The 13,670-nt window shown below is 44.8% G+C and overlaps 1 protein-coding gene across 5 annotated transcripts in view; it reads right to left on the bottom strand.

The window, feature by feature from the left end:
- Positions 1 to 13,670, bottom strand: part of ANO1 (anoctamin 1) — a 169,164-nt gene that overhangs the window by 40,738 nt on the left and 114,756 nt on the right. For all 5 annotated transcript variants that reach the window (XM_040409086.1, XM_040409085.1, XM_040409088.1 and 2 more), the window contains 2 exons: positions 6,643 to 6,698; positions 2,806 to 2,844 (listed from right to left, as the gene is read on the bottom strand). In XM_040409086.1, the coding sequence (XP_040265020.1) occupies positions 2,806 to 2,844; positions 6,643 to 6,698 (95 nt within the window). The remainder of the gene's footprint in view (positions 1 to 2,805; positions 2,845 to 6,642; positions 6,699 to 13,670) is intronic.

The following is a 13,670-nucleotide window of genomic DNA, read 5'->3' on the forward strand; positions in this document are numbered from 1 at the left end:
CCAACGCCTGTTTTCTCCAGTATGGCGCATCATCTACACAGGTCCGTCCTCTTCCTCAAGAACCTTTGAGAGAACCCTTGATCCACATCCACAACCGGGTGAGAACGTTCCTGTCTTCTATTTTTACCATCTTTTGCCATACTGATTGTTTGTTGTTCAGTCTAGGCCCGTAGGGCTGTTATGTTTGTATATGTTGCAGAGGCTTCTCCTCCAAGTGTCCACCTATTTTAGATTCGCTCACATTAAATGTTAAGTTTTACCCCTCTGTCCCCTAGGGGATCAGTATATAACTCCATGTTAATAGAGATTAACTTATGTAGAGGTACATAGTAAGGAAGAGCGTCCATCAAAACTCAGAGTCTTGGGCAATAAAGCAGAGGTAGCAGTCACCTTCAGCCCCAGGGCCTTAGGGCCCAACATCACAAGGAAAGGCAGCAGTATTATAAATTGCACAGGGTAGGTAGGGGACCCCCCTTTAGGGCTAGTTACCCCTCCGGCACTAGGATTTTACAAGTTCTTGATGCAAAGTAGGCAGAAAAGAGACGTCTCATATAAAAGCATTGCCTTAAACACAGATTATCACACAAGATGGGTAAACATTAAAACTTGTCAGACATAGTGGGAAAAAGGCAGCCTCGGAGGTGCCAACTGCTAATTTCTTCTGTCACGGTGCCAGCCTTGCCTGTCCCAAACAAGTTGTATTACAGTATAAGACAATCAGCATATTAAAATGAGTTGTCTCACGTATGACTCCTGTTCTGGCACGCTTGTGCGGACCTTCCACTACTTCGACAGCCAATCATCTATATGGCTGCTATACTACATGCGGCCATTGCAAGGGAGGGGGGCTGGCTGTCTTTTGTGTCTCCCAGGCCAAATTCAGCTGTTTGTTGAGGTTGTCAGGACCCAAGGCGATCAGCCGATCGCCCCTGGGCTGCTGTTCTCTAGGATGAGACGAACCCTTTAAAGTATGTGGGAAGGCATGAAATGTGTCACAGGCAACCCAGAAGAGACGAACTGAAAAGAATATGCTTTCGTGGACAGAGATACATGACTCAACATTGGGGTAAATATTTAACGGATCTAGACATGTCTTCGAAGAACAGTTTCAAATCCTGTACTATGGCTGCATTTAAGGGTCCATACTGTGGCCACTGCATCCAGACCCCCCCCCCATGGTTTAAAGTCAAAGGCTCTTGGATCACCATGGAATCCTATAAAGCCTGCTCGACCGTGGCCTGGTTGAGTAGAACAATGGCTGGCAGGTACAGGTAAAACTGGAAAAATTTGAATATCGTACAAAAGTCCATTTATTTCAGTAATGCAAATTAAAAAGGAATTGCATTAATGCAGCTTAAAATTAGAATTTTGTGAAAAGGTTCAATATTCTAGGCTCAAAGTGTCGCCCTCTAGTCAGCTAATTAATCCATACCCCCTAAGCAAAGGGGACCTCAAAATTGAGACTTTGGGGTTTCATAAGCTGTAAGCCATAATCATCCAAATTATAACAAATAAAGGCTTGAAATATCTTGCTTTGCATGTAATTATATTATGGCCAACTGAAAACAGGCTAAGGACTTTAGGCAGGGCTATGCGATGACCACGAGCTCTGTGTCTACAGAGATATCCTCCCTTAGAAGCAAGATATGATGCCACTTTCCATCTGACTTTTAGTTACCGTTACAGTAGAGAACTAATGCAGCTCTACGGAAGTTGTATGATGGTTCTGTACAAGACATAGCCGTAAGACGGTATTGTGCACGAGTCCAAACACTTTGACTGTGGACAATGAGGGAGTCCAGTAAAACCCATACAAACGACCTGCTTGCCAATGTTAGTTCAAGTTGTAAATATGTGTGATCCACCACAGCTTTGTGGATTTTGGCCAGTGTGTAACAATGAAACACATCTGCTAAGAAATCTCCTGTTGGTTCGCTGACAGGATCAGCTGAGGAACTCCCCTTTAATTAGCACAAAGGCATCAATGTTTAATTTTCCCATCAATCTTCTAACACCCACACCAACCCCATGGTAAGGACCAGAACAAGTGGCTTGCACAGTGTATAATAAGAGCGAGGCTCACGTTGTGTATCTACCCCGATGATCGAGATTGTAAACTGTGGTTTAGAGGCAGGAACTCCACACTGGATGGAGATTGTTCTCCTCGACAGGACCATACTTAGAGATGATGCCCGAGACAATGAGTGAGTGCCCCCTATATTACTGTACAAGTCCTTTTACCGTGCACCCCCTCCTCCGTTAGCTTTACTTAGAAAATGGGAGGTTTGTAAAGCTGAAGTAGCAGATAACATGTAGAACTCAAAATACAGAGAAACTGAATTTATACCACATGCATATGATGCCTTTTTGTGACTTAGGCCAGCGGTGGTCAACCTACTACATAAGGAGTCTGAGGTGGGGGGGGGGGGCTTGAATCCATCCAAGGACCACACATTACATTCAACGTACACTCTATTTCCATAATTTATAAGGGAAGACCAATCATGGTGCTTTGAGTCAAATTTTTTTTTTTTTTTGGCAAGAGTTTCTCATTGAAAAGATGTTGACTATATTCGGGACATCTGCAAATTCCCATCAGGATGCAAAATGTAGGCTTGCTTCCAACCAAATATGATCTCCAACCTTCAGCTCTGACTCCAGTTTTTCAAAGTAAAACTCCTAGCATACTCCGAGAGCTAGTGGCTATCATAACATGCAGGGAGTTGTAGTTTCAGGACCAAAACCTGTTCCGTTCCACTTGGCGAGTCTTCCATTGATATTTGCAAAAGTTAAAACGAAACTCACCTTCCGGTCATTGGGTTCAGCACCATTTTCATAATCTCCCTGTAAGTAGAAAAAACTAATTATTTTTATTTTTTAAAGCGATTTGCACCCCAGTAATCTTTATGCAAGAAATATGTGGCTCTAATGTCAGTTCAAATTAACCTCATGGTTTTCAGTCTTAGTGGTCAACGAAGCTATGACTGATATGATAGACAAGTTTTTAAACGGATCCTAATGAATTCCATTGAATTCCATTGACTTGTAATTGGTCCTTCTGGTTCCCATTGACGACAAGACTATGCTACTCTTTCCAGTAGACACCGGGGACTCAGAAGGAACCCATGAGGACCTCTCCAGTTTTTCATGACTCAACTATAGAAAAGTGGTGCACATGAATAGTCCCTGCTTTGCTGTTTGTTATAAGACAGAATTTGTCAAACAAGTTGGACCCAAGCCATCATAAATAAGAAACCCGCACAACCACAACAGAAACTGGCTCGATGAGACACACTGCTGGATTTCCACAAGTCTCGACAATCATAACTGCATGCAAGTGCAGTGGAAGGAAGAAATGTGTCAATCAGTATGGCAGCTTCATTGACCCAAAGCATGAATTTGGTAACGTTGCCTTCAGATCTCAAAGAGAGGGTAGTTCCAAAGTCAGGTGGCCATAGATGTGAAGATGGCGACAGTGATACATACACTGAGGGGATGTCTCATGAAGACAATCCCTGTCCATACATCCTAATAGGGCATATGGACATCATGAGCCAGAACAGAGCTTTTCACTCTAGTCATGGGGGTGGAGAATTTATCAAACTGGCATTTGGTGTGAGAGGTATCCAATTTATTACTTGGTGCAGGTCCTCAGGACACCAGTGCCCCCGCACAACCCCAAAAGGTTACAATATTTGTACGCAAATGGTGCCTGCACAAAAATGTACGACTTTTTGACATCACTCTACTGGCAACACATGGGTTGATAACTTACCCCCTACTTCCTATAGAAATTGACATTTGACATCAATTCTCACGGGACAAATGAAATGCGTTTTTAATTGGACCACAGGCTGTCCTGCTGTAATCCATTAAAATCTGTAGAGCAATCCAGCGGCAAGTGTTCACCTTCCCTGCAGCACCACCGCAGGTGAAATTAAGTATTACACTTTGCAGTCCTCCAAAATTACACTTTGTTAGCGGCTGGCTAACTGAAGAGAGATTACGAATGGTGGACCCCCTCTGTTTACTCAGAATTCACTAACAGGGGGCTTGAAAATGGGCTTTGTAAATCGGAGGCTCCCCTTTAACATATTTGGATGTTACACGCAAAAGAAAAATGGAAGAGAATTAACACAAAGCACATTCGGAGAACCTTATTTTCTCTCCCAGTCAGCTTTATGCGGAGCACGTTGCCTGGACGTACGTGAACTTCTCAACTACATTATACAACACCTTGCGCAATTTACCCAGGAGAATGACCGATAACTTATTTAACAGGAAATGTTCCCCTGTGTATTACACACGCGCCTTGGTCAGCGTCCTAGCTTAATATTTTAGTGCATTTCTGGTGTAAGGCCTGGGAGAGCCAACAGCTCCTCTCATCTATGTAGCTGTATCAGCGGGAGAGCATGCAAGGTCAGGGGAGGATGCGGCAAAAAAATTAAAAAAATAAACAAAAAAATAAACAAAAAAATAATTACAAAATAGGCAAAATGTTAAAAAATTTGGAGCACATTGTAACAGCTTTAATGCATCACTATAAAGAGGAGACGGTGAACCCAATAGGATATTGTAGAGCGGGAGTGCACAACCTCTTCTGGCTGGGGGCCACATTGTCAAACCGAAGCAAGAGCCGAAATAAAACTTAAAGGGATATTACCAATAGAAATATTTATGGCATATCAAACCACAAATACATATCCGTTACCAGATGTTTGGGGGTCACACAGAACGGTATCGAGGGCCGCAAGTTGTGCACCCCTGTTTTAGAGGCTTAAATCCATGCTGTTTTCAAGATCTCATCTTGCCATCAGTGAATAAAGTGTGCATTCAGAGGCCGACTACAAGCAGAGATCAGGCGAATAGAGAAATGTATGCACAAATTATATTAGAAAGTTGCATAAATTAGTTAACCACTGCGTAATGAAGAGCTCTGCAGCTTTATAATATTCTTTGTGCTTCATTTTTTACCCCATCTTTAATGCATCTGCTTGCAGTCAGTGAATGAAAACGTTACTGTGTTAAAAGGGGTTGTCCCAGCTAGCAGTTTCCATTGCCAGATGAGACCAAGCGCTGACCCCAGGTGGCCAGAAACTGCATTGAAACTGTTGAGTAAGCTGGTGCACCGCAGTCACATAACTTCCATTGCAGTGAATGGAAGCTACGTTAACGGCACAGCAGAACATTCTACCCTACTTCTGTGACTCCCGAGTGTTGCGCTGCAATTATAGTTACGAAAAACAGCAGAACGCGTGCTCGCTTGACAGTTTTCCAGTCCTCTCTTGCTGTGGACATGCTGAGATGGGACAACCCTTTTAAGGCTGCAACGTAAATGTCTGGTATTATGTTCAAGTGAATGTGGCCGAGCTGCAATACCAGGCATGACCCGTAGACTGTGGTGGTGCTGTTTCTAAGAAAAAAAGGGTTATGGTTTTATTTGATTCCCAAGAGTGTTGCTCTTGAAAGGGGGTGGGGGGGGGGGGGTGCAGCTGCAGTAAGGGGATTGCTTATTTACAGGTTTAGCCATTGACATGGGATGCGACCATGGGGACCAATATAGGAATTTAACTCATTTTTGACAAGCAGCGTGTAAAAGCAGGATTCCTGTGGTCTGTGGCCTCTGAAACCATAAGAAACAGACCCTTGTTTTTGGCAAAGTGATGATGTCTTCTGAAAGAGGCCCATTGTGTCAGAACCTAGGCCCCACAGTACTATGGGGGGGGGCAGGTTCGAGCCATTGTCGGCACAGGGACCCGAGGCGTCAACAGTGTTCTACAATGTTAAAATGGCTTTTTCAGGCTGGACCTCCCCTTTAAGGAAGCTCTTTTTTTTTTTTACTAACTGACCACCTGTATTCTAGCAGTGTAATTTGTAGTTGCATCCATAAATTTTTAACCTTTTCATCATGGGAATCTAGTCAAGTCTGACTGCTTGCTCTAACGTGTAAACAGGAACTCAGTCTCTCCCCTGCGGCTGACTTCCTGTGAATTATAGGATGATATCATCACCACTCAAATCCCTTCTGGCAGCGCTCAGACCCCTCCCCCACTCCTGTATTCTGTGGAAGACACATCTCCTCTATGTAAATGAGCAGGAGTAGAGATATATAGTAGGAAGTGCATACAGTGACTAGCTGCAGTTACCTCCTGACTCTCACTGCCTGTACTATCTGTGTGTGCCGACTCTCCAGTGTAGTTCTATGTGATGTAGCTTCACACTCATCTCCCTGCCTCCTGCATGTAAAAGCTGACGGGCTGAATCTGCATCACTTTAGGAGAACATGGAGACCCTGCAGTGTGAGGGGACAGCAGCAGTGTCACTAATCTGTCATGGCTGCCCTGCAGTGTGGAGAGACTCCGCCCCCTCTGTCTCTGCAAAGCCAGGCATGATGGGAAATGTAGGATTCATTAGGAAAACCATATCTGAGGGGAGAAGGAATTAAGATGGCTGACAACCCACAAATTACACATCACATAAAACAGCTATGCACAAGAGCGCCTATCTTACTCTATAATAATGGCCTGTTCGTCACTATATAGGCAAAGACAAAAATATTTCCAGAGTGCTTCATATGTATATAAAAACAGATCGCAATTAATATTTCGTAACCATCAGACCACTGAGAAGTCAAATACTCACATCGTGTAGCGGATAGGCAGCGCTGTACACGCCATTAGCAAGTAGGCTGGTAATTCCTATGGAATTAAAAAACAAAACATTATATAAAAGGAAAATTTTTAATTATTCAGATTTACGATAACTGTCTAAAAGATGTGCTGCCTCTTGCCCATAGCAACCAATCACAGCGCAGCTTTCATTCTGCGTTCTGCTCTTCAAAAATGCAAGCTGTTCTGTGATTGGTTGCCATGGGTAACAGACTATTTCCTTTAGACAGTTTCACAAGTCAGCATCTTATTTCTTCAGAAACCGAAGCTCCACCGTGACTGGTTGCTATGGGCAACAGACAGTACTTCCTTTAGACAGTTTTATTAGTCTGCCCAATGTGTTTTAGCACATAGAGGGCGTCCGCTCCATTGTGCAGGTTCTTAAAGGGGTTTTCTGAGACTTTTTATACTGATGACTTATCCTCTGAGCAGTGGGGGTCCGACACCCGGGACCCCCGCCGTTCAGCTGTTTGAGAAGGCAGCGGCACTCGCAGTAGTACTGCGGCCTTCCTCAGCTCACCAAGCACAGCGCCGTACATTGTATAGCGGCTGTGCTTGGTATTGCAGCTCAGGCCCATTCACTTCTATAGGGCTGATCTGCGCATAGGCCACATGAACATGACGTCACCGGCCGAGGGGAGATGCTACTGCGAGTGCCGATGCCTTCTCAAACACCTGTCGGACCCCCACCACTCAGATACTGATTACCTATCCAGCAGATAGGTAATCAGTATAAGGGCTCATGCACACGACCGTATGTATTTTGCAGTCCGCAAAAAACGGATCCGCAAAAAATACGTATGTCATCCGTGTGCATTCCGTATTTTGTGGAACGGAACAGCTGGTCCCTAATAGAACAGCACTATCCTTGTCCTATTATTGCCCGCATTCCGGACATGTTCTATTTTTTTTTTTGCGAAACGGAAATACGGAAACAGAATTCACATGGAGTAACTTCTATTTTTTTCGCGAACCCATTGAAATGAATAGTTCCACATATGGTCCGCAAAAAAAAACGGAACGCAAAGAAAATATGTTCGTGTGTATGAGCCCTAAGAGTCTTGGAAAACTTCCTCTAGTCTGTTAGGATCCCCGGGCTCGCACATTAGGATTCCCCCCTCAGAGGGGATGCATTTGGCCGATTATTAAAGCTAAATTAAATATAATGACAGCGCAGGCGACTTGCATTACATCCGGCGGGCGCACGTTTGCCGTCACAGGTTTGTCGTCGATGGCGGGCTGTATAATCAGCCCGCGCTTCGCTGCTAGTCTTCTCTTCTGAGGCATCTCAGGACAACTGTGTATAAAACGGGTCACTGCGCTCCACAACACCGGCGAGCTATTATTCACTTGGCCAGGGATGCGTGTCCACCAGACAGATCCAGGCAGCGCGCCAAACAGGCCTTTTATAGGAGCTACACATCACTTCTTGTGTCGAGGGCGGCACGTTCAGTTATTACTTTCTGACCCCAGGATGTAAGGACCGACGCGTTTGGGGATAATATGAGGGGGGGGGGCTATCAAAAACGGTGGCAATAATTGCCTTAAAAAAATAAAAAATAAATCTTCCAAATGGCCTCTGGAAAAAAAAGAAGTGGATTCTGAAGGGCTGCCAAGGGAAACTACCAGTACTTCACAAAGGGGGGAGATTTGTCATGAGGGGGAGTCAGCCATTGCCTGCACCAAATTTATGAAAAATTGCAAGGTGTGTCAAGTTTGGCGCATAACACTTTTGTCTATAGGTTTTACGCTTTTTTTTTTTTTATATTTAAATTATATTTCCATCTTACAAAAATAAAAAAAAGATTCCATAATACAAAATCTATTTTAAGTCTTGCATCTGTGGATCCAGAAAAACATATTGGGGAGAGATCACCTTATTTCGGCCCCTACATCTATAGATGCCTAAAAATACATTGGGGGGAAAAAAAATCACCTTATCTCGGCCCATAGAGTGATGGGAGCAAATAGGGGGGGGGGGGGGAAAGGAAATGAAAGAAGTAAAGTAAAGAGAAAAAAGAAAAAAATATATATATTTTTGCCACACTGTACGGGAGTAAAATGGCGGGATCGTTTGCCGCTTTTCCAAAGTCTCAGTTAATACTGTGGCATATACCTAATGAATGCAGCTAAGCGCTAAGCACCCCATTTTTCTGAGAGAGGCATACAAATCAAAAATTTGGGCACAAAAACAACATTCAACAAAATTTGCAACTTTTAGGCTGGGGCTATACGGCAATCTTGCGCCGCCATAGAAATGAATGGGGTCGCAGTGCAGGTTGCCAGGACCAAAACCCCAGAATTGCTAATAAATCAGATCCAGCCTTTGTTTGTTTGTTTTTTGCAATTGCGAGGTCGTGGCAGCTTACTGGTCGCACTGCGACGCCATTTATTTCCATCACTGCACTGCTAGACCGTGATCTTTGGTTGCGGCCAAGATCGCATTGTAGCCCAGGCAGAAAACAGGTGCAAATCAAACAAACCCCCCCCCCCCCCTCCTTTGTAATAAAAGCGGTATTCCGGTTATAACAAGTTATCCCCCATCCTATCCGGCTATCTCCGGCAGAAACGACTGGAGCGGCGGCACGCTTTTAAAACCAGCCCATCTGTTTGTTTCAAGGGGGGCCCTTTTTCTCGCGATTGGTGGGGATCCCAGCTGTAGGACCCTCACCGATCTGATAGTTATCCCTAGAGAGGAGCAAAGTTTTTAAAAAATTTGATTCGGCAGATTGGCTGAAGTTTCTTGGACTTGGAAGCGAGAGGAAATTCTGATTTGCTGCGAATCGCAATTTTCCTAAACTTACGCTTCAAATGCTTCTCTCCTCTTAGCAGTAGTTATCCCCTATAACTTGTTATAACCAAAATACCCCTTTACATTCCTCACCACTTTCAAGATCTCTCCTTGCTCTCAGTGAATGGAGACATTCGTGTTTACATCCGGAGGCAGTAGACCTGCAAAGACCCAATATACTGCTCGCAGCTGAGCACTTGCTACAGATACATCCAATGTAAACAATCCTCCGAGCCAAAACAGTTTATACTTCAGGCTGATACATTGTATATACTTTATACTTCAGGCTGATACATTGTAGCAAACACTCAAGAGACTTTGCAGTGTTCACATTGCATCCCATCCCTTCGCAGGGCTTTACATCGGGATATATTTATTTATCATACTCCCTTATATAGCGCTGACATATTCCGTAGCACTTCACACACATTAGCATCGCTCTGTCCTCAGTGGGGCTCACAATCCAAGTTCCCCATCACATACAAACTCCATGCAGATGTTGTCCTTGGTCGGATTTGAACCCAGGTCCTCTGCACTACACCAGTGCTAACCACTCAGCCACCGTGCTTCCCACAACAGGTACATTGACTTTATTGGGCCAAAAGGAGCTTACTCTGTTTGACCTGCTTTTGGTTTATTACCGGCTTTTTCGCAGGACAATATAGAGGAGTCTTCCCCACTGTTCTGTCTGATGAAAAAGTAGGAAGCAAAAGGAAAAACAGGTGCAAGGATAAATCCTTTAAGCTCTGTTTGACCCACTAAAGTCAATGCACCTGTCGGGGTATACGTCTCAATGCAGTTTTCGGGTACAGTCCCGACAAAGTCCTGCAGACAGAGGGCAAAAAACGCTGTGTGAATGCAGCCTTACATGTAAAGATTAGAGGATTTTCTAAAATTGATACAGCTGTTGGAAATCCCTCAATTGCAAGCCTTATCTCTGCACAAGACAGCAAGCAGAGATCTTGAAACCGGTGAGCGAACAGAATATTACAAAGTTACCAAACCTTTCATTATATAGGATAATGTTATTTCTAGGATATTCTAGTCCTAGAAATCAAGGGGAGGGGGGGGGGGGGATTCCCTGTCTGTCACCCCGTACCCGCGATGGCAGCAGTGATCAGGAAGGGGCGACTGAATACGGCAACTTTTCCTTCATATAGGTCATATACCAACCGAATCGGATTAGATGAATCTATATATATATATATATATATATATATATATAGATTGCCACAAACCCAGCCATGCAAGCGGAGGTGATGAATGAGACCTTCATGACGGGGACGTGAAAGCGGCGCTGTGAGCACCATGAATGCAGTGCATTGAGCGAGCACGATGTAACTACGCCCGCCTGAAGGAGACTGAGCAGACGCCGCGTTCTTCGAGAGCTGGAAAAAGTGACTGACAATAGACGTCTAATCCCTGCCCCTCTCGCTCACGGGGAGATGAAAAGATTATTATATGGTATCGCGCTGATTAATTACAGGAGCAGGGCTTCCACAATGCGTGGATTAATGCCTGGGACTAGGGAGCTGAGCCAAGAGTAAACATTTCCTCGGGCCATCTCTGGGGTGATCGCTCCTGCTAGCTTGCCTCCAAAATAAAGCAAGACATTGAAGAATGTCAAGTGACACATCTTGGGTGTGGGTGGCGAGCCCGACGCCTTCCCTGCACGCTACAAGCACATGAAAAGCATAGGCACGTCAGAAGGTATAGGGAGTTACACAAGAGGCAAAAGCATTCGGTGTGCCTGCACAGACAGGCTAGGCAATTGCTCAACTAACAATTACAAAACGCACTCTATCAGAGAGGTTCCCTTTAGTTACCGGAAAGCTGTAAATCATACATCCCGGCAGAGGAGGATGCAAATCCCCAAAGGCTTCCCCTTCAGTAGATTACAGGCTAGTTTTACAAGGTGTTACAATTACAATAGGCCCTCGGGTGTATGGCCTGGTGGCAGGGAAAGAGTTAAAGGGCTGTACTAGACTAGATAAATATATAAAAAATTGCGTGAGGCGCCAACTGTTCAGAAGAATAGCATTGTCATTGTATAGGGAAGACCAGAAGCCATGTAAACCATATGCCTCCCAGCTCGTCAGTAGAGGAGACCGCTGCAATTACATGCAGTGATCTCCTCCACGGTATGGGGTGGAGCGATTGCTAATGCCATTGCTCGTCCCCATACAGAATCATTATTTGACAGCAGTAGAGTGTCCCGTCTAACCACACTCTGTGACTGTCTAATCACAGAATGTGACTGCCCGATGAACGAGCGTTTGGCACTTTTACAGGCCAAACAGGTTTTCTGAGGTTCGATACTGATGGCCTATCCTCGGGATAGGTCATTAATATCTGATTAGTGGGGGTTCGACTCTGAGCACACCCGTCAATCAGCTGCTTGAAGAGGCCTCCGATGAGTGCTGCTGCCTCCTCCCAGCTCACCAAGCAGAGCGCTGTATAGTGGCTGTGCTTGGTATTACAGCTAGGCCACTTGACATCACCGCCCTAGGAAGAGGCTGCAGCACTCACAGGAGCGCCGCGGCCTCTTCAAACTGCTGATCAGCAGGGGGGGCAGGAGCCAGACCCCCACCGATCAAATATCGATAATCTATTCTGAGGATGGGTCATCAATATAGGAAGTCCCAGAAAATGTGTTTAAACGAAGCCCACCTTCACACAGTCAGTAGTTTTTTCATATTGTAAGCCAAAACCAGGAGTGGGTCCAAGACACAGAAGAGCCATTACTAATTTTCCTATTGTACTTTCTCTATAGGGTCCACTCCTGACTTTGGCTTATAAATACTGATGCCAAATACTGACCGTCTGAACATAGCCTAAGGGTTCATGCACAGGAACGTATTTTCTTTCCACTTTCTTTTTTCGGATCGTATGCATTCACATTCCGTGTGCATTCCATTTCCGCATTTCTGTTCCGCAAAAAAGTAGTGCATGTCCTATTATTGTCCGCAAATCACGATCTGAGACCCCATTCAAGTCAACGGGTCAGAAAAAAAATACGGAACGCATCCGTATGTCATCCGTATTTTGCGGATCCATACTGTAGAAATGCTATGCCCAGCCCATATTGCTCATGAGTTTGGTGATTAATAAGTTACTATTTCCGTTCCACAAAAAACGGATCGCATACGGAAACCATACGGATATGCTTTGTGGAATAACGGAACGGAAGGGGACTTAAATCAGAGAGGAAAAAAAACCTCGGGTACGGAACAACGGATCCGTGAAAAACGGACCGCAAAACAACAATGGTCGCGTGCATGAGCCCTAATAGGGAGGACCAATGGAATCGTTCAAGCTTTAAGCTTTCTTGCAACAGCAGCTCCATCCTCTCCATTTTAGTGGTAGCTGTATGGTCTGTAACGCTGGTTTTGCAGTTTAAGACATTTTTTATTTTTTTTAACAACTTTTGCATCCTTTTTTTTTTGTAAATAGTCATCTCAACATATTAAATTAGGTAGACCTCTCCGGTTCAAGAAAAAAAATTCACATCAACAGGGGAACGAACAGAACACTCGGGCCTCTTTCACACTGGTGAGTGTTCCGCACGGGTGCAGTGGGTGATGCGAACGCATTGCGCCCGCACGGAATCTGGACCTATTCATTTCAATGGGGCTGTGTACATGTGTGTTGGTTTTTACGCATTACTTGTGCGTTGCGTGAAAAATCGCAGCATGTTCTATATTCTGCGATTTTCGCGCAACGCTGGCCCCATAGAAGTGAATGGAGCTGCGTGAAAATCGCATCGCATCCGCAAGCAAGTGCGGATGCAATGCGCTTTTCACAGATGGTTGCTAAGAGATGTTGTTTGGTCACCAGGTAAGTGTTGTGTTTGTTCCCCAGTTAGGCCTCTTGCACACAAATGTTTTTTTCCCCGTTTCCGTTCCGTTTTTTGCCTTCCGTATACGGAACCATTAATTTCAATGGATCCGCAAAAAAAAAAAAAAAACGGAAGGTCCGCAGGCCTTCCGTACTCCACAGGCCTTCCGTTTCCATATTTCACAGCCTGGGAGAAAAAAACCTCCCAGGCTGTGAGCTCTGCGCTGCGATTGGCCAGCGCTACAGCCTAGGAGAAGGAGACGCCCGCAGAACAAGGGCAGACTCTGCCTACTATAACCAAGTCCCCGAATATACCGGAGGACATAACGGGAGAACGGAGCGGCGCCCAGGGATCTCACTGCACTTACTATTAT

Source organism: Bufo bufo, chromosome 10 (assembly GCF_905171765.1).
Source record: "Bufo bufo chromosome 10, aBufBuf1.1, whole genome shotgun sequence".
Taxonomy (NCBI): domain Eukaryota; kingdom Metazoa; phylum Chordata; class Amphibia; order Anura; family Bufonidae; genus Bufo; species Bufo bufo.